Below are 19,813 nucleotides of genomic sequence, written 5' to 3'. Positions count from 1 at the left end.
GGAGGAAGACGACAGCCGTTACAAGAGCCTTTAAGAAAGCATTTCACTATAAGGTCTACACCTTTTGTATTCTGCGCACGTGACAAATAAACTTTCATTTGATTTGATTTTATTACCAGGACATGTACTCAAAACCAACTGCCAATTGTCTTCACTGACATGTTTCAAGCAAACCACCACAGTCCCTGTGCCCAATGAAGCGACGGTAACCTGCCTAAATGATTACCGCCCCGTAGCACTCACGTCGGTAGCCATGAAGTGCTTTGAAAGGCTGGTCATGGCTCACATCAACAGCATCCTCCTGGATACCCTAGACCCACTCCAATTCGCATACCGTCCCAACAGATTCACAGATAACACAATCTCAATCGCACTCCACACTGCCCTTTCCCACCTGGACAAAAAGAAAACCTATGTGAGAATGCTGTTCATTGACTACAGCTCAGCGTTCAACACCATAGTGCCCAAGAAGCTCATCACTAAGCTAAGGACTCTGGGACTGAACACCTCCTTCTGCAACTGGATCTTGGACTTCCTGACGGGCCAACCCCAGGTGGTCAGGGTAGGCAACAACACGTCTGCCACACTGATCCTCAACACGGGGGCCCCTCAAGGGGTGTGTACTTAGTCCCCTCCTGTACTCCCTGTGCACCAACAACTGTGTGGCAAAACACATTTGCTAACGAGACAACAGTGTTGGGCCCAATCACGACAACTATGAGACAACCTAAAGGGAGGAGGTCAGAGAACTGGCAGTGTGGTGCCAGAACAACGACCTCTCCCTCAATATGAACAAGACAAAGGAGCTGATTGTGGACTACAGGAAAAGGTGGGCCGAACAGGCCCCCATTAACATCGACAAGGCTGTAATGGAGCAGGTCGAGAGTTTCAAGTTTCTTGGTGTCCACATCACCAACGAACTATCATGGTCCAAACACACCAAGACAGTCATGAAGGCTGACTCGGGAGACTGAAAAGATTTGGCATGGGTCCCCAGATCCTCAATTTTTTTTACAGCTGCAACATCAAGAGCATCCTGACCGGTTGCATCACCGCCTGGTATGGCAACCGCTCGGCATCTGACCTTAAGCCGCTACAGAGGGTAGTGCGTACGGCCCAGCAGATCACTGGGGTCGAGCTTCCTGCCATCCAGGACCTATATAATAGGCGGTGGCAGAGGAAAGCCCATAAAATTGTCAGAGACTCCATTCACCCAAGTCATAGCCTGTTTTCTCTGCTACCACACGGCAAGCGGTGCCGGAGAGCCAAGTCTAGGACCAAAAGGCTCCATAACAGCTTCTACCCCCAAGCCATAAGACTGTTGAACAATTAATCAAATGGCCACCGGACTATTTACATTGACCCCCCCCACCACCCCCATTTGTTTTGTACACTGCTGCTACTTGCTGTTTATATTATCTATACATAGTCAATTCCCCCCTACCTACAGTACATGTACAAATTACCTCAGCTAACCTGTATCCCCGCACACTGCGGGTACCCACTGTACTTGTACCAACTAACCTGTACCAGTACCCACTGTATATAGCCTCGTTATTGTTATTTTATTGTGTTACTTTTATTGTTTTTTACTTAAGTTTATTAGGTAAATATTTTCTTAACTCTTCTTGAACTGCACTGTTGGTTAAGGGCTTGTAAGTAAGCATTTCACGGTAAGGTCTACACTTGTTGTATTCGGCGCATGTGACAAAAAAAGTTTTATTTTATTTTAATTAATCCTTTGCATTATCTACAATATAAACATTATAGTTTTAACCATGTTTTGAGGCTATATAGCTTTTGTTGACATTTACTTTGTTTACAAACATTGGAGTAAAACAAGCTTATATTTTTGGTTCTGACGGGGAACGACAGTTTCACTAAGCGCGTCATGAGGCATTTATAAGTTATGTTCTTCAAGAATCAGTAGAAGACATCTAATGTTGCAAAATATCAGCTGTTAAAGACAAATAGCTACAGACGACAAAAATATCATCATTAGCCCACATTTTCTGTATGAGACTGGTTTCTGCTCTCTGTGGTTTTCCTGTGAACAAGTTCCACATCTACTTCTCTATTCAAACAACCCTCTCTGACACAGTCACCATCTTCTGTGAAGTCAGACTAACAGTCTGTAGATGTCTGACAAATGGCGTTATTCATCCCTGATATGGCTGGTCATCTGTTTTTGGTCATCCTCCTTTTCGGTGAGTTATTCCTCCGTTCCAAATTCCATCATCTGTTAGTGCTACAGGATTCTCTCTCCTCTTTTAATATTTTACTTCAGGAACTCTTTATATATTTCTGAATCTCATGGCTGTAATAATTGTGTCTTATTCCATTGATCATCTTATTGATGTATTTTTCTCTGTCATTATATTTTGTTCAGATCAGAATGACTACTGCTTGATAACATGTCCATGGATCCATTGTAGTATATGACACTTTACCAACTTGCGCAAAGTGTTATTTTGGAATGGAACATTTTCCTGATCAAGACCTATTTTGTTATTTCCAGACACCTTCCAATACATCGAAGCCCAAGGTCCTTGTGAGTGATTAAACCTGGAATTATTTTCCTTTTTTTTTTGGCTAACTATTTTTACTAAATAATATTACCATCAATCAATCAAAGTTATCTTGTTAACCTAAACTACATACGTAATTGTAAATGCACTGTTATCATCGAAGAGACAACAGTGACTTAATTGTTTTATTTTTTTTATGTATATCAAGTGGTACAATATCTTTGAGTACTTAAACATTGACAATGAATTTATAATTAAATTAAAAGTGACATCATTGTCACGTTCCTGACCTGTTTTCTGTTATTTTTGTATGTGTTTGTCGGTCAGGGCGTGAGTTTGGGTGGGCAGTCTATGTTATGTGTTTCTATGTTGGTTAATGGGTGACCTGATATGGTTCTCAATTAGAGGCAGGTGGTTTACGTTCACCAGTGCCTACACCACGCACCAGGCTTCCAGTGCGTTTCCAGAGCCCTGTTCCTCCTCCACACGCTCTCCCTATGGTGCGTGTCTCCAGCCCAGTGCTTCCAGTTCCGGCACCACGCACTAAACCACCTGCCTCTAATTGAGAACCATATCAGGTCACCCATTAACCAACATAGAAACACATAACATAGACTGCCCACCCAAACTCACGCCCTGACCGACTAACACATACAAAAATAACAGAAAACAGGTCAGGAACGTGACAATCATCCCTCTGATCTCATAGACCTTCCTCCTCCCAGTCTGACAGTGAGCTCTGCAGTCATCAACGAGAGAGACTCAGTTCAGCTGAGTTGTGAGACGCCTCCATCTCTCCATGTGTCTCAATGTTACTTCTACATAGAGGCGGGAAAGAATCTTACAGACTCATCCTGTACTCAGACACTCACAGGAACAGAGCTGCTCAAGAGGGCAGATCCAACATTTCCAGATGTTGTCAAAGTGAAGTGTTCCTACACTGTAGAGAAGTCTCACACATCTCCTTTAAGTGACCCTGTCTCAGTCACTATTCAGGGTAAGTAGGTGGTTTATAAAATTATACACTTCCCTGTTATACCATACTCGTTGTGATCTTTCTGAAAATGAGATCTTATGTCATATTTCATCAGTGTCTTCATTTCACATAATAGGTCTTACTGTATGTTTTACTGTACTGCACACTCAGGAGGCCCCTTAAATGCAACTTTCAAAGAAGCACACTCTATTCTTCTGATCTCACAGACCAACCTCCTCCCAGGCAGACAGTCAGTTCTACAGTCATCAGAGAGAGAGATTCATCCATATGTCACAGCAGTTTATTCCCAATCGGTGGCCAATGTTCATTTGGCTCTACCCGAGCAGGGTTCGTTCTTTCGGCTCTACCCGAGCAGGGTTCGTTCTTTCGGCTCTACCCGAGCAGGGTTCGTTCTTTCGGCTCTACCCGAGCAGGGTTCGTTCTTTCGGCTCTACCCGAGCAGGGTTCGTTCTTTCGGCTCTACCCGAGCAGGGTTCATTCTTTCGGCTCTACCCGAGCAGGGTTCGTTCTTTCGGCTCTACCCAAGCAGGGTTCAGTTGTCACTGACAATGAACACACCTTGAAAGCACTGAATGGTCTGAACCAGTATCTGTGTGTTAGAGACCTCATGAATGGTCTTTTGTTACCACCTTATTAATAGACAGCGTGCAGTAGGATGCGTTGATCAGCTGATTGACAGGTGTAGGACTGTAGATCGATAAACTATACATTTTTCTCTAGTATGGATGCTCACTAACATTTTATAGTAATGTAGCCTATAGTTTATCATTATAGTTATTGGCTTGGATGGCGCTGGCTTTAACTCTGACACAACACAACTAACGTTATTTTCAAAACACAACTAGCCTAGGCTACTAATAAGTTTAGCTAACATTAGCGAACCTGAATGAAATAAATATAAAACTAAACTTATACTTGTTTACTTGACTTATCTCTATAATTTGACTCTTTTAAATAATTTTCGCTGGCAAGTTTGCCACCGGCGTGCTGCAGTAGGTATTAAAGCGGAAGTCGAATCCATGACTTCCGTTGTTCGGCTGTGCCCATATAGGAATGTTTGAAAATGAGGCGCATATGTTCTGGTGGAAGGATGAAATAAATAAAAAATGCTCATTTCAATAACGTCTTTAATGAAAACGTGTCCTTAATCTTTTGTTTTTATGTTGGCAACCGTTTTACAAAAACCCATCGAAGCTGAAGATTATTGTGTGATAATTCCCTCCTAAGGGCTGTTCCTGGCACAGGTTCTCATTGTTTATTTCTTAAATAGACAACAGTGTCTTAATTGTTTTTCTCTTCCAAACGTATATAATATTAAGTTGTACATTATCTGTATGAGTAGGTAAACATTGAAAATGAATTTATAATTCAATTAAAAAAGACACTCCATCATCCCTCTGATCTCACAGATCTTCCTCGGCCCAGTCTGACAGTGATTCCTGCAGTCATCAAAGAGAGAGACTCTGTTCAGCTGAACTGTCAGACTCCTCCATCTGTCTCTGAGTGTTACTTCAAAATGTCTGGGCAAGTAGAATTCACCCTACCATCACCCTGTCATCAGACACTCACAGGAACACTACTGGTGAAGTGGACAGGTCAGAGTTCACCAGCTGAGGTCAAAATACAATGTCAGTACAGTGCTACAGGTTCACAAATTAGATCCATATACAGTGAGCCTTCAACAGTCACAATTCAGGGTAAGAAGACTATTTGAATGTTTGTAAACAATGTACTGTTGTGCCATCATTACCATGTTCCTCTTGGGATATGTTATCATACTGTGTGTTGTCATTAGCTATTAGATGAAGCAATCAAGCAATATATTATATCTCCTTCATTTCCCATACTGTCGCTGCATGAGTTAATGGACTCAAGATCCTTAAGTCTGAAATAACAAGGAGGGACTAGGCTATCAGTACATTTCTCAAAACCACTAAATGCTAAATGCTACATTCCTCTATTCTCACAGACATTCCTCAGCTGACAGTGAGTTCTACAGTCATCAGAGAGACAGAATCAGTTCTGCTGAGTTGTGAGACTCCTCCATCTCTCCCTGTGTCTCACTGTTACTTCTACATTGAGGGGGAGAAGATTCTTCCAGACTCATCGTGTACGCAGACAATAACAGGAACTGAGCTGCTCAAGAGGTCTGGTCCAACATTTCCAGCTGTGGTCAAAGTGACGTGTTACTACACTGTATGGAAGTCTCACACATCTCCTTTAAGTGACCCTGTCTCAGTCACTGTTCAGGGTAAGTAGGTGGTTTATAAAATTATACACGTCACTGTTATATTAATTATGCTCGTTCTGAAAATGAGATCTTATAATGTCTTATTTCCTAAACGTCTTCATTTCACATAATGATAGAATTTTCTGTACTTTGTACAATCATAAATACTGATATAGTTGAACATTTTATTTATGGATTTTCCATGTTGTTAGTATGTATTGATAACCAGTAATGTTTTTAAATGCAACATTCAAAGAGACACTCTACACAGTAATACACTCTATTCACGGACCCACCTCCTCCGAGTCTGACAGTCAGTTTATTTTTAACTAGTTAAGTCAGTTAAGAACAAATTCTTATTTACAATGACGGCCTAGGAACAGTGGGTTAACTGCCTTGTTCAGGGCCAGATTGACAGATTTTTACATTGTCAGCTCAGGGATTCGATCTAGGAACCTTTTGATACTGGCCTAACCACTAGGCTACCTGCAGCCCCTGCCGTTCTAAAGTCATCAGAGAGAGAGACTCAGTTCAGCTGAGCTGTCAGACTCCTCCATCTGTCTCTGTAGATCAGTGTTACTTCTACACAGAGGGGAGAGATCCTAAACCCTCACCCTGTACGAGTTCACTCACGGGGACTGAACTGCTCTCGTGGGCAGGTCAAAGTTCATCTGCTGAGATCAAACTGTTATGCTGATGAATGAGGACCCAAAAGCGACGTAATAGTAACAGAGTCTTTATTCCAGTATAAAACAAATAATGATTCTCCTGGATATAATCAATGGTAATCCAAAACAGGAAACTGAAATCCTCTCGTCACTAGAGAGGAACGCCTGGAGACGCGACCACAGACTGCAGGTCGCTTCGGGAAGGCACTGGCCGTAGCTGACATTGACACCTGCTCACACGCAGCATCTGAAGAAGGCAAAGAACACGACAGGGCGAAACAAGGACACAGGAACAGCAAACATCAAACAAGAATCCGACAAGGACAGGAGCGGAAAACAGAGGGAGAAATAGGGACTCTAATCAGAGGGCAAAATAGGGGACAGGTGTGAAAGAGTAAATGAGGTCGTAGGGAGAATGAGAAACAGCTGGGAGCATGAACGGAACGATAGAGAGAGAGAAAGAGAAAGAACCTAATAAGACCAGCAGAGGGAAGCACAGGGACAAGACATGATCAAAGACAAAACATGACAGTACCCCCCCACTCACCGAGCGCCTCCTGGCGCACTCGAGGAGGAACCCTGGCGGCAACGAAGGAAATCATCAATCAACGAACGGTCCAGCACGTCCCGAGATGGAACCCAACTCCTCTCCTCAGGACCGTAACCCTCCCAATCCACTAAGTACTGGTGACCACGTCCCCGAGAACGCATGTCCATGATCTTCCGTACCTTGTAAATAGGAGCGCCCTCGACAAGGACGGGGGGGGGGGAGGGAAGACGAACGGGGGCGCGAAGAAAAGGCTTGACACAGGAGACATGGAAGACAGGGTGGACGCGACGAAGATGTTGCGGAAGAAGCAGTCGCACAGCGACAGGATTGACGACCTGAGAGACACGGAACGGACCAATGAACCGCGGAGTCAACTTGCGAGAAGCTGTCGTAAGGGGAAGGTTACGAGTGGAAAGCCACACTCTCTGACCGCGACAATACCTAGGACTCTTAATCCTACGTTTATTGGCGGCTCTCACAGTCTGCGCCCTGTAACGGCAAAGTGCAGACCTGACCCTCCTCCAGGTGCGCTCACAACGTTGGACAAAAGCCTGAGCGGAGGGAACGCTGGACTCGGCGAGCTGGGACGAAAACAGAGGAGGCTGGTAGCCAAGACTACTCTGAAACGGGGACAGCCCGGTAGCAGACGAAGGAAGCGAGTTGTGAGCGTACTCAGCCCAGGGGAGCTGTTCTGCCCAAGACGCAGGGTTTCGAAACGAAAGGCTGCGTAAAATGCGACCAATCGACTGATTGGCCCTTTCTGCTTGACCGTTAGACTGGGGATGAAACCCGGAAGAGGGACTGACGGAAGCACCAATCAAACGACAGAACTCCCTCCAAAACTGTGACGTGAATTGCGGACCTCTGTCTGAAACGGCGTCTAACGGGAGGCCATGAATTCTGAACACATTCTCAATGATGATTTGTGCCGTCTCCTTAGCGGAAGGAAGCTTAGCGAGGGGAATGAAATGTGCCGCCTTAGAGAACCTATCGATAACCGTAAGAATCACAGTCTTCCCCGCAGACGAAGGCAGACCGGTAATAAAGTCTAAGGCGATGTGAGACCATGGTCGAGAAGGAATGGGAAGCGGTCTGAGACGACCGGCAGGAGGAGAGTTACCTGACTTAGTCTGCGCGCAGTCCGAACAAGCAGCCACGAAACGACGCGTGTCCCGCTCCTGAGTAGGCCACCAAAACCGCTGGCGAATAGAAGCAAGCGTACCCCGAACGCCGGGGTGGCCAGCTAACTTGGCAGAGTGAGCCCACTGAAGAACAGCCAGACGAGTAGAGACAGGAACGAACAGAAGGTTACTAGGACAAGCGCGCGGCGACGCAGTGTGAGTGAGTGCTTGCTTTACCTGTCTCTCAATTCCCCAGACAGTCAACCCGACAACACGCCCTTCAGGGAGAATCCCCTCGGGGTCGGTAGAAGCCACAGAAGAACTAAAGAGACGGGATAAGGCATCAGGCTTGGTGTTCTTATTTCCCGGACGATAGGAAATCACGAACTCGAAACGAGCGAAAAACAACGCCCAACGAGCTTGACGTGCATTAAGTCGTTTGGCCGAACGGATGTACTCAAGGTTCTTATGGTCAGTCCAAACGACAAAAGGGACGGTCGCCCCCTCCAACCACTGTCGCCATTCGCCTATGGCTAAGCGGATGGCGAGCAGTTCGCGGTTACCCACATCATAGTTGCGTTCCGATGGCGACAGGCGATGAGAAAAGTAAGCGCAAGGATGGACCTTATCGTCAGACTGGAAGCGCTGAGACAGAATGGCTCCCACGCCCACCTCTGAAGCGTCAACCTCGACAATGAATTGTTTAGTGACGTCAGGAGTAACAAGGATAGGGGCGGATGTAAAACGCTTCTTGAGGAGATCAAAAGCTCCCTGGGCGGAACCGGACCACTTAAAGCAAGTCTTGACAGAAGTCAGAGCTGTGAGAGGGGCAGCCACTTGACCGAAATTACGAATGAAACGCCGATAGAAATTAGCGAAACCGAGAAAGCGCTGCAACTCGACACGTGACTTAGGGACGGGCCAATCGCTGACAGCCTGGACCTTAGCGGGATCCATCTGAATGCCTTCAGCGGAAATAACAGAACCGAGAAAAGTGACAGAGGAGACATGAAAGGCGCACTTCTCAGCCTTCACGTAGAGACAATTCTCTAAAAGGCGCTGGAGTACACGTCGAACGTGCTGAACATGAATCTCGAGTGACGGTGAAAAAATCAGGATATCGTCAAGGTAAACGAAAACAAAAATGTTCAGCATGTCTCTCAGTACATCATTAACTAATGCCTGAAAGACAGCTGGAGCATTAGCGAGACCGAACGGCAGAACCCGGTATTCAAAATGCCCTAACGGAGTGTTAAACGCCGTTTTCCACTCGTCCCCCTCTCTGATGCGTACGAGATGGTAAGCGTTACGAAGGTCCAACTTAGTAAAGCACCTGGCTCCCTGCAAAATCTCGAAGGCTGACGACATAAGGGGAAGCGGATAACGATTCTTAACCGTTATGTCATTCAGCCCTCGATAATCCACGCAGGGGCGCAGAGTACCGTCCTTCTTCTTAACAAAGAAAAATCCCGCTCCGGCGGGAGAGGAAGAAGGCACCACGGTACCGGCGTCGAGAGAAACAGACAGATAATCCTCGAGAGCCTTACGTTCGGGAGCCGACAGAGAGTATAGTCTACCCCGAGGGGGAGTGGTCCCCGGAAGGAGATCAATACAACAATCATACGACCGGTGAGGAGGAAGGGAGCTGGCTCTGGACCGACTGAAGACCGTGCGCAGATCATGATATTCCTCCGGCACTCCTGTCAAATCACCAGGTTCCTCCTGAGTAGAGGGGACAGAAGACACAGGAGGGATAGCAGACATTAAACACTTCACATGACAAGAAACGTTCCAAGATAGGATAGAATTACTTGACCAATTAATAGAAGGATTATGACATACTAGCCAGGGATGACCCAAAACAACAGGTGTAAAAGGTGAACGAAAAATCAAAAAGGAAATGGTCTCACTGTGGTTACCAGATACTGTGAGGGTTAAAGGTAGTGTCTCACATCTGATACTGGGGAGAAGACTACCATCTAAGGCGAACATGGGCGTGGGCTTCCCTAACTGTCTGAGAGGAATGTCATGTTTCCGAGCCCATGCTTCGTCCATAAAACAACCCTCAGCCCCTGAGTCTATCAAGGCACTGCAGGAAGCAGCCGAACCGGTCCAGCGTAGATGGACCGACAAGGTAGTACAGGATCTTGAAGGAGAGACCTGAGTAGTAGCGCTCACCAGTAGCCCTCCGCTTACTGATGAGCTCTGGCTTTTACTGGACATGACATGACAAAATGTCCAGCAGAACCGCAATAGAGGCAAAGGCGGTTGGTGATTCTCCGTTCCCTCTCCTTAGTCGAGATGCGAATACCTCCCAGCTGCATGGGCTCAGTCTCTGAGCCGGTGGGAGGAGATGGTTGAGATGCGGAGAGGGGAAGCACCGTTAACGCGAGCTCTCTTCCACGAGCTCGATGACGAAGATCTATCCGTCGTTCTATGCGGATGGCGAGTGCAATCAAAGAGTCCACGCTGGAAGGAACCTCCCGGGAGAGAATCTCATCCTTAACCTCAGCGTGAAGTCCCTCCAGAAAACGAGCGAGCAACGCCGGCTCGTTCCAGTCACTGGAGGCAGCAAGAGTGCGAAACTCTATAGAGTAATCCGTTATGGATCGATCACCTTGACATAGGGAAGCCAGGGCCCTGGAAGCCTCCTTCCCAAAAACTGAACGATCAAAAACCCGTATCATCTCCTCTTTAAAGTTCTGATAATCGTTAGAACACTCAGCCCTTGCCTCCCAGATAGCTGTGCCCCACTCCCGAGCCCGACCAGTAAGGAGTGATATGACGTAAGCGATCCGAGCTCTCTCTCTTGAGTACGTGTTGGGCTGGAGAGAGAACACAATATCACACTGGGTGAGAAAGGAGCGACACTCAGTGGGCTGCCCAGAGTAACATGGTGGGTTATTAACCCTAGGTTCCGGAGACTCGGAAGACCAGGAAGTAGCTGGTGGCACGAGACGAAGACTCTGAAACTGTCCAGAGAGATCGGAGACCTGAGCGGCCAGGGTCTCAACGGCATGACGAGCAGCAAACAATTCCTGCTCGTGTCTGCCGAGCATTGCTCCCTGGAACTCGACGGCAGTGTTGAGAGAATCCATAGTCGCTGGGTCCATCTTGGTCGGATTCTTCTGTTATGCTGATGAATGAGGACCCAAAAGCGACGTAATAGTAACAGAGTCTTTATTCCAGTATAAAACAAATAATGATTCTCCTGGATATAATCAATGGTAATCCAAAACAGGAAACTGAAATCCTCTCGTCACTAGAGAGGAACGCCTGGAGACGCGACCACAGACTGCAGGTCGCTTCGGGAAGGCACTGGCCGTAGCTGACATTGACACCTGCTCACACGCAGCATCTGAAGAAGGCAAAGAACACGACAGGGCGAAACAAGGACACAGGAACAGCAAACATCAAACAAGAATCCGACAAGGACAGGAGCGGAAAACAGAGGGAGAAATAGGGACTCTAATCAGAGGGCAAAATAGGGGACAGGTGTGAAAGAGTAAATGAGGTCGTAGGGAGAATGAGAAACAGCTGGGAGCATGAACGGAACGATAGAGAGAGAGAAAGAGAAAGAACCTAATAAGACCAGCAGAGGGAAGCACAGGGACAAGACATGATCAAAGACAAAACATGACACAAACTGAGATGTTTTTACACAGTAGAACCTCACTATCCATGGATGCACAGGGGATCTGTCTCTGTTACAATTTTTTGTAAGAAATTATTATTCAGATTGTCTTGAATGATTCTGTTTAAATCACAATCTCATCCAATGTCATTTCAAAATAGCTGTTGTGAAGACAAGAAATCCATATAATATTTGAAATGTATATGTCAAAAGTAGAGTTTTAAGATTCCACGGCAAACAACCACAGAGACAGGCCAAAGTACAATCAAAGGTTTTTTATAAACTCAGCTTTACACAGTAATACACAGTATCACTACAGTCCTATATATAAAAAGGCTGGGATTTAGGGCTGTAGGCTAACTAGAAGCAACGGGCCAAACTAACACAGCAGTTGATTCCCGATCCGGCTGTGTGGTAGAGTTGGGTGTAGCCTCTCGCAGCTGCGTCAGGCCAGTCCCCCGTGCAAGAAATATAGTCCATGCAATTAATTTCACACGTGAGAATGTAAGGAATTAAGTGAAAGGCAATCGTTGTAAACACACAGCACACATGATTAAATGGCACTCATAAATAGGAATGATATCAAATAAGACATGCTGTTAACTCATATAAAAAGAATGGCAGGCTCAAGTTTAGTAAGATTCAGTGTCACTTGTGACATGTACATTACATTCAAATAGAGTGATGTAAAAAGGAGTCTCTGTACGTTCCTAACAGATCCAAAACCAGTGATTACAGTCAATCTTGATGAGGACTTCACCATCATCTGTTTTATTCCTGGATCAGTCAGTCCTGACACCACCTGTAACCTGTATGTTGGAGAGGAGAGTCAGCCATCCTTCACAGCAAAGATCAAGAAGAGAAAAAACACCTCAGCATCCGGACAGCAGTTCTGTATATTCACTCCAAAACATAGTGATCTGATCAGTCGTCTACAGTCAGTGAGGCGTAAGGAGGTGAGCTGTGACTACAGAGTGAGCTCAGGACCAAACTCTCTCTCTCCACGCAGTGATGGGTACAGCTTGGCAAGTGAGTCATTATATAAAGAAATCTATCAGGGCTGCAGGTCTTCATGATCTGACTCACTTTTATTTTAGCATCTTCTTAGTATGACTATGTTAATTCTGACCAACAAACTAAATTCCACATTTCAATCCCAAACCTTACTTGTCATTCTGAATCCTCATTCTACTGACTCAACTGCACCACTCATCATAACCTCTGAGATCTCTACAGGAAACACCACTGACCCCACACTGACTCCAATGGGGATAGGTAAGGATCATTTACAGCATTGTGGTTTAACAGGACAATAGAAGCTGCTGGTGATTCTCTCTGACAACAAGTACAAAATGTGTAACACTTGTAAAGTTACTTTTAGAATGATCTTATACTGTAGCTCCTTGGTTAGCTCCATAAACAATCCAATAATAATTTCCAGCGCTGTCATTCCCAGCATTCAGTGCCTTCGTTATTCAGACACCATGAAATTTTGTTATGTTACAGCCTTATTTTTAAATGCATTAAATAATTTTTGACACACATCAATCTACATACAATAACCCATAATGACAAAGCAACAAAAAGGTTTTTAGACATTTTTGCTAATAATCAAAATAAAAATAAACTGAAATATCATATTTACAAAAGTATTCAGACCCTTTACACAGTACTTTGTTGAAGTATCTTTGGCGGCGATAACAGCATCGAATCGTCTTGGGTATGACGCTACAAGCTTGGCACACCTGGATTTGGGGAGTTTCTTCCATTCTTCTCTGCAGAAGAATGGGATAATGTTATTATGCCGCCGGAGGGGATGGCTGCTGTTTTACGGGCTCCTAACGAGCTGTGCTATTTTGTTCGTTTTTTCACATTGTCTGTAAAGAACTTCTGGATATCATAACAGTGATTTCTCACCTCGAACTGGACAAAGATTTTGTCTTTAACGAATCCGAAGTGAACGATATACTGCTTTCTCGAGAACAGGCTCAAATCTCTGTCATTCGTGTGAAGAAAAGACGGAGGAAAAGGGGGCAGAGATCGGGCTGCCTTCTGAAAATTCGTAGGCGAGTGAGTAAATCTCTGCTACCATCTGTTCTATTGGCCAAACGCAATAATTGGAAAATAAAATGGATGATCTGCGATTAAGACTGTCCTACCAACTGGAGATTAAAAACGGTATTATATTATCTTTTACCGAGTCGTGGCTGAATGACAACACGGATAATATAGAGCTGGCTAGGTTCTCCGCATTGGCAGGACAGAGAAGCTACGTCTGGTACGACGAGGGGCGGGGCTGTGTATCTATTTGTCAATAACAGCTGGTGACCGATGTCTAATATTAAAGAAGTCTCCAGGTATTGCTCGCCTGAGATAGAGGACCTCATGATAAGCTGTAGACCACACTATCTTCCAAGAGTGTTCTCATTTATATTATTCGTAGCTGTCTATTTACCACCACAAACCGATGCTGGCACTAAGACCAGCATGTCACGTGCAACCAGAGGAAAAAATCTCTAAACCACCTTTACTCCACACACAGAGACGCATAAAAAAATCTCCCTCGCCCTCGACAATAATTATATCCTCCTGATTCCTGCTTACAAGCAAAAACTAAAGCAGGAAGTACCAGTGACTCGGGTAATACAGAAGTGGTCAGATGACGTGGATGCTATGGTACAGGTCTGTTTTGCTAGCACAGACTATGTTCCAGGATTCCTTCAAAGGCATTGAGGAGTATACCACCTATGTCATTGGCTTCATCAAAAAGTGCATCAACGACTTCACCCCCAAAGTGACTGTACGTTGATATCCCAACCAGAAGCCATGGATTTACAGGCAACATCCGTATCGAGCTAAAGGCTATAGCTGCCGCTTTCAAGGAGCAGGACACTAATCCGGACGCTTATAAGAAATCCCGCAACGCCCTCAGACAAACCATTAAACAGTCAAAGCGTCAATAAATGATTAAGATTGAATCCTACTACACTGGCTCTGACTCTCGTCGGATGTGGCAGGGCTTGAAAACTTTTACAGACTACAAAGGGAAATCCAGCCGCGAGCTGCCCAGTGACGAGGGTCTACCAGACCAGCTAAATGCCTTTTATGCTCGCTTCGAGGCAAGCACTTGTTAAATCGCGCCCGGGTCGGGGCGAGGGGACGGACAAAAGTTAAACTGTTACATAAAGACACAGCACACATGATTAAATGGCACTCATAAATAGGCATGATATCAAATAAGACATGCTGATACGTACTATAAAGAGAATGGCAGGCTCAAGTTTAATAAGAGTCAGTGTCACTTGTGACATGTACATTACATTCAAATAGAGTGATGTAAAAAGGAGTCTCTGTCCTTTCCTAACAGATCCAAAACCAGACATTACAGTCAATTTTGATGGGTACTTCAACATCATCTGTTTGATTCGTGGATCCGTCAGTCCTGACACCACCTGTAACCTGTATGTTGGAGAGGAGAGTCAGCCATCCTTCACAGCAAAGATCAAGAAGAGAAAACCCCTCTCAGCTTCCAATCAGGGGTTCTGTAGATTCCTTGTAACTGAGAGTGATCTGATCAGAAGTCTACAGTCAGTGAGGAGTAAGGAGGTGAGCTGTGACTACAGAGTGAACTCTGGACCAAACGCTCTCTCTCCACGCAGTGATGGGTACAGCTTTACACGTGAGTCATTATCTAAAGAAATCTATCAGTGCTGCAGGTCTTCATGATCTAACTCACATTGATTTTAGCATCTTCTTAGTATGACTATGTTAATTCTGACCAACAAACTAAATTCCACATTTCAATCCCAAATGGTTTCAGATCTGGTGGGAGTTCACATCAGTGATCCAACAACTATACAGACACCTTCTGTAGCAGGTAGGCCACACATTTATACAGCTGTTACACATGTTTACCTTTGTTTCATTATGATTTTTAACAGAACACTGTTGTTGTGATCAAATTATTAACATTATCCTAGGACAACAGTGAATCCTACAACAGGTGTGTTGGTCCTCTAGAGACAATTTTCCTTTTTATTGCAAATATCCAATTGTAAGTACACAACACGTCAACCCTATACTTATTAGTAATCTTGAGTATAAATATGAAACATTCATAATTAATGAATGATTAATATGAATAATGTACCTCAACTCAAACCACAGATTTTAAAGGAATCAACAACTCTAAATAAGATAATGTCCATTGATATTGTTCTCATTTCAGAAACCTTACTTGTCATTCTGACTCCTCATTCTACTGAATCAACTGCACCACTCGTCATAACCTCTGAGATCTCTACAGGAAACACCACTGACCCCACACTGACTCCAATGGGGAAAGGTAAGGATCATTTACAGCATTGTGGTTTAACAGGACAGTAGAAGCTGCTGGTGATTCTCTCTGACAACAAGTACAAAATGTGTAACACTTGTATAGTTACTTTTAGAATGATCTTATACTGTAGCTCCTTGGTTAGCTCCATAAACAATCCAATATTAATTTCCAGCGCTGTCATTCCCAACATTCAGTGCCTTCGGTATTCAGACACCATGACTTTTTCCAAATTTTGTTATGTTACAGCCTTATTTTTAAATGCATGAAATCATTTTTGACACACATCAATCTACATACAATAACCCATAATGACAAAGCAACAAAAGGTTTTTAGACATTTTTGCTAATAATAAAAATAAACTGAAATATCATATTTACAAAAGTATTCAGACCCTTTACACAGTACTTTGTTGAAGTATCTTTGGCGGCGATAACAGCATCGAATCTTCTTGGGTATGACGCTACAAGCTTGGCACACCTGGATTTGGGGAGTTTCTCCCATTCTTCTCTGCAGAAGAATGGGATAATGTTATTATGCTGCCGGAGGGGATGGCTGCTGTTTTACGGGCTCCTAACGTGCTGTGCTATTTTGTTCGTTTTTTCACATTGTCTGTAAAGAACTTCTGGATATCATAACAGTGATTTCTCACCTCGAACTGGACAAAGATTTTTTCTTTAACGAATCCGAAGTAAACGATATACTGCTTTCTCGAGAACAGGCTCAAATCTCTGTCATTCGCGTGAAGAAAAGACGGAGAAAAAGTGGGCAGAGATCGGGCTGCCTTCTGAAAATTCGTAGGCGAGTGAGTAAATCTCTGCTACCATCTGTTCTATTGGCCAAACGCAATAATTGGAAAATAAAATGGATGATCTGCGATTAAGACTGTCCTACCAACTGGAGATTAAAAACTGTATTATATTATCTTTTACCGAGTCGTGGCTGAATGACAACACGAATAATATAGAGCTGGCTGGGTTCTCCGCATCGGCAGGACAGAGAAGTCTGGTAAAACGAGGGGCGGGGGTGTGTATCTATTTGTCAATAACAGCTGGTGACCGATGTCTAATATTAAAGAAGTCTCCAGGTATTGCTCGCCTGAGATAGAGGACCTCATGAATAGCTGTAGACCACACTATCTACCAAGAGAGTTCTCATTTATATTATTCGTAGCTGTCTATTTACCATCACAAACCGATGCTGGCACTAAGATCAGCATGTCACGTGCAACCAGAGGAAAAAAACTTTAAACCACCTTTACTCCACACACAGAGACGCATACTAAGCTCTCCCTCGCCCTCCATTTGGTAAATCTGACAATAATTATATCCTCCTGATAACTGCTTACAAGCAAAAACTAAAGCAGGAAGTACCAGTGACTCGGATAATACGGAAGTGGTCAGATGACGTGGATGCTATGGTACAGGTCTGTTTTGCTAGCACAGACTATGTTCCGGGATTCCTTCAAAGGCATTGAGGAGTATACCACCTCTGTCATTGGCTTCATCAAAAGTGCATCAACAACTTCACCCCCAAAGTGTCTGTACGTTGATATCCCAACCAGAAGCCATGGAATTACAGGCAACATCCGCATCGAGCTAAAGGCTATAGCTGCCGCTTTCAAGGAGCGGGACACTAATCCGGACGCTTATAAGAAGTCCTGCAACGCCCTCAGACAAACCATTAAACAGTCAAAGCGTCAATACATGATTAAGATTGAATCCTACTACACCAGCTCTGACGCTCGTCGGATGTGGCAGGGCTTGAAAACTTTTACAGACTACAAAGGGAAATCCAGCCGCGATCTGCCCAGTGACGAGGGCCTACCAGACGAGCTAAATGCCTTTTATGCTCGCTTCGAGGCAAGCACTTGTTAAATCTACCTCAAAAGGCTAAAGACGGATTTTCCACACTCTACAGTTTCCCATGTGTATCAAGCACAGGAGGTTGATGGCACCTTAATTGGGGATGACGGGCTCGTGGTAATGGCTTCTGTGGAATGAATGGAATAGTATCAGGTATTCCATTTATACCATTTAAGCCAATATAATGAGCCGTCCTCCCCTCAGCAGCCTCCACTGGTATCAAGAAATGTCCACCACTGAAAGGACATCCAGCCAACTTGACACAAATGTGGAAATTGAAGTCAACATGGGCCAACATCCCTGTGGAATGCTTTCGACACCTTGTAAAGTCTATTCCTCGACGAATTGAGGCTGTTCCGACGGCAAAATGGGGTGGGGGAGGTGCAACTCAATATTTAAGGAAGCTGTTCCTAATGTTTGTTATACTCAGTGTATATCCCTAAATCAATGAAGTAGCATTTTACTGAATTATACAGTACATATATCATAAGGATATCCCTCTCTGGATCTCTCTCCTCTCTCTCCATCAGTGCCACTTGATTTCCTGTGGCGTCACATCCTCACTGTGTTGGTTCTACTGGCTACCTCTGGAGTAATTATACACTATGTCTTCTCCCATCAATGCCCTGAAGGTCAGTTTACATGTCAATCACTTCCTATAAGCCAGTAGGAAATAGTAATGTGTAGATTGTAATGTATGATGATTTGGGCTGTAGCAAGGCTAAGTAAAATATTAAATCAATGTGATTTGTGTACATGTCGTTTAAGCTAAAGGTGTATGTGAATATGACATGTACACAGTACATCTGTCTTTTCAGCTGTTCCAAAGAGAAGCAGGAGGGTGGACCAGAGCAATGAAGACTTTTCCTTGACAGTGTGCTAAATCACTGTGCATACCTACAAACATACACACACACACACACACACACACACACACACACACACACACACACACACACACACACACACACACACACACACACACACACACACACATACACACACAAACTTATTTTTACATTCCATTTTTTTATTTACGTTTTATGCATCTTTGAGATTTCTGTGATTTTTCTTTAGAAATTGAGTGCATGATAGTGTTGCTAGGCAAGTTGAAAACTTAATGTACAAAGTGTCCATACATACATTGACTGTACAAAACATTAAGAACACCCTCCCCACAGTTTGAAGTAAATTACTAACTAGCGTTATGGACTCTACAAGGTGTTGAAAGCGTTCCACAGGGATGCTGACTCCAAGGCTTCCCACAGTTGTGTCAAGTTGGATGGCTGTCCTTTGGTTGGTGGACCATTCTTGATACACACGTGAAACGGTTGAGCATGAAAAACCCAGCAGCGTTGCAGTTCTTGACACAAACTGGTGCGCCTGGCACCTACTACCATACTCCGCTCAAAGGCACGTAAATATTTTGTCTTTCCCAATCGATGTCTCAATTGTCTCAAGGCTTAAAAATCCCTCTTTAATCTGTCTCCTCCTCTTCATCTACAATGCTTGAAGTGGATTTAATAACAAGTGACATCAATAAGGGATCATAGCTTTCACCTGAATTCACCTGGTCAGTCTTTGTCATGGAAAGAGCAGGTGTTCATAATGTTTTGTTTTGTACACATATACATACATTTGCACACATTCATTTTTGTTTAACACCTTTTTCCTACCTTTTCTGTAATCTTTGTTGAAACTGACTGCATGATAGTGTTGAAGGCAAGTTGCACACAGCAATGTTAATTATTAAAGCTTTTCAAATAACAGTTTGTCTCAGGGATCTTTATTATTTACAAATAATATGTAATAGTCTGTTTAGCCTGGGTGCCAGTCTGTTTCTACTCTCTTGACAACTCTATGTTTAGACAATTTCATAAGGA

General features: G+C 44.2%; 2 protein-coding genes across 5 annotated transcripts in view; both read left to right on the top strand.

Annotated features, from left to right (window-relative positions):
• Window positions 1-19,813, top strand: part of LOC139564394 (mucin-3A-like) — a 74,363-nt gene that overhangs the window by 12,090 nt on the left and 42,460 nt on the right. The gene's annotated exons all lie outside the window — the stretch shown is intronic.
• LOC139564405 (uncharacterized) lies at window positions 5,455-19,696 on the top strand. Of its 3 annotated transcripts, XM_071383926.1 has the most exons (8): window positions 5,473-5,776; window positions 12,446-12,757; window positions 12,955-13,003; window positions 15,096-15,407; window positions 15,549-15,605; window positions 15,957-16,073; window positions 18,461-18,562; window positions 18,749-19,696. In XM_071383926.1, exons 2-8 carry the CDS (start codon window positions 12,740-12,742, stop codon window positions 18,811-18,813), a joined length of 720 nt encoding a protein of 239 aa, XP_071240027.1. In that variant the 5' UTR covers window positions 5,473-5,776; window positions 12,446-12,739; the 3' UTR covers window positions 18,814-19,696. The 3 variants fall into 3 exon arrangements, with proteins under 3 accessions (XP_071240010.1, XP_071240027.1, XP_071240020.1); XM_071383909.1 differs by lacking the exons at window positions 12,446-12,757; window positions 12,955-13,003 and having other exon boundaries at window positions 5,455-5,776; XM_071383919.1 differs by lacking the exons at window positions 5,473-5,776; window positions 12,446-12,757 and having other exon boundaries at window positions 12,804-13,003.

This window comes from Salvelinus alpinus, chromosome 2 (genome assembly GCF_045679555.1).
Source record: "Salvelinus alpinus chromosome 2, SLU_Salpinus.1, whole genome shotgun sequence".
Lineage (NCBI taxonomy): Eukaryota > Metazoa > Chordata > Actinopteri > Salmoniformes > Salmonidae > Salvelinus > Salvelinus alpinus.
The sequence above is the reverse complement of the archived record's forward strand: the minus strand, read 5'-3'. Positions and strand labels throughout refer to the sequence as shown.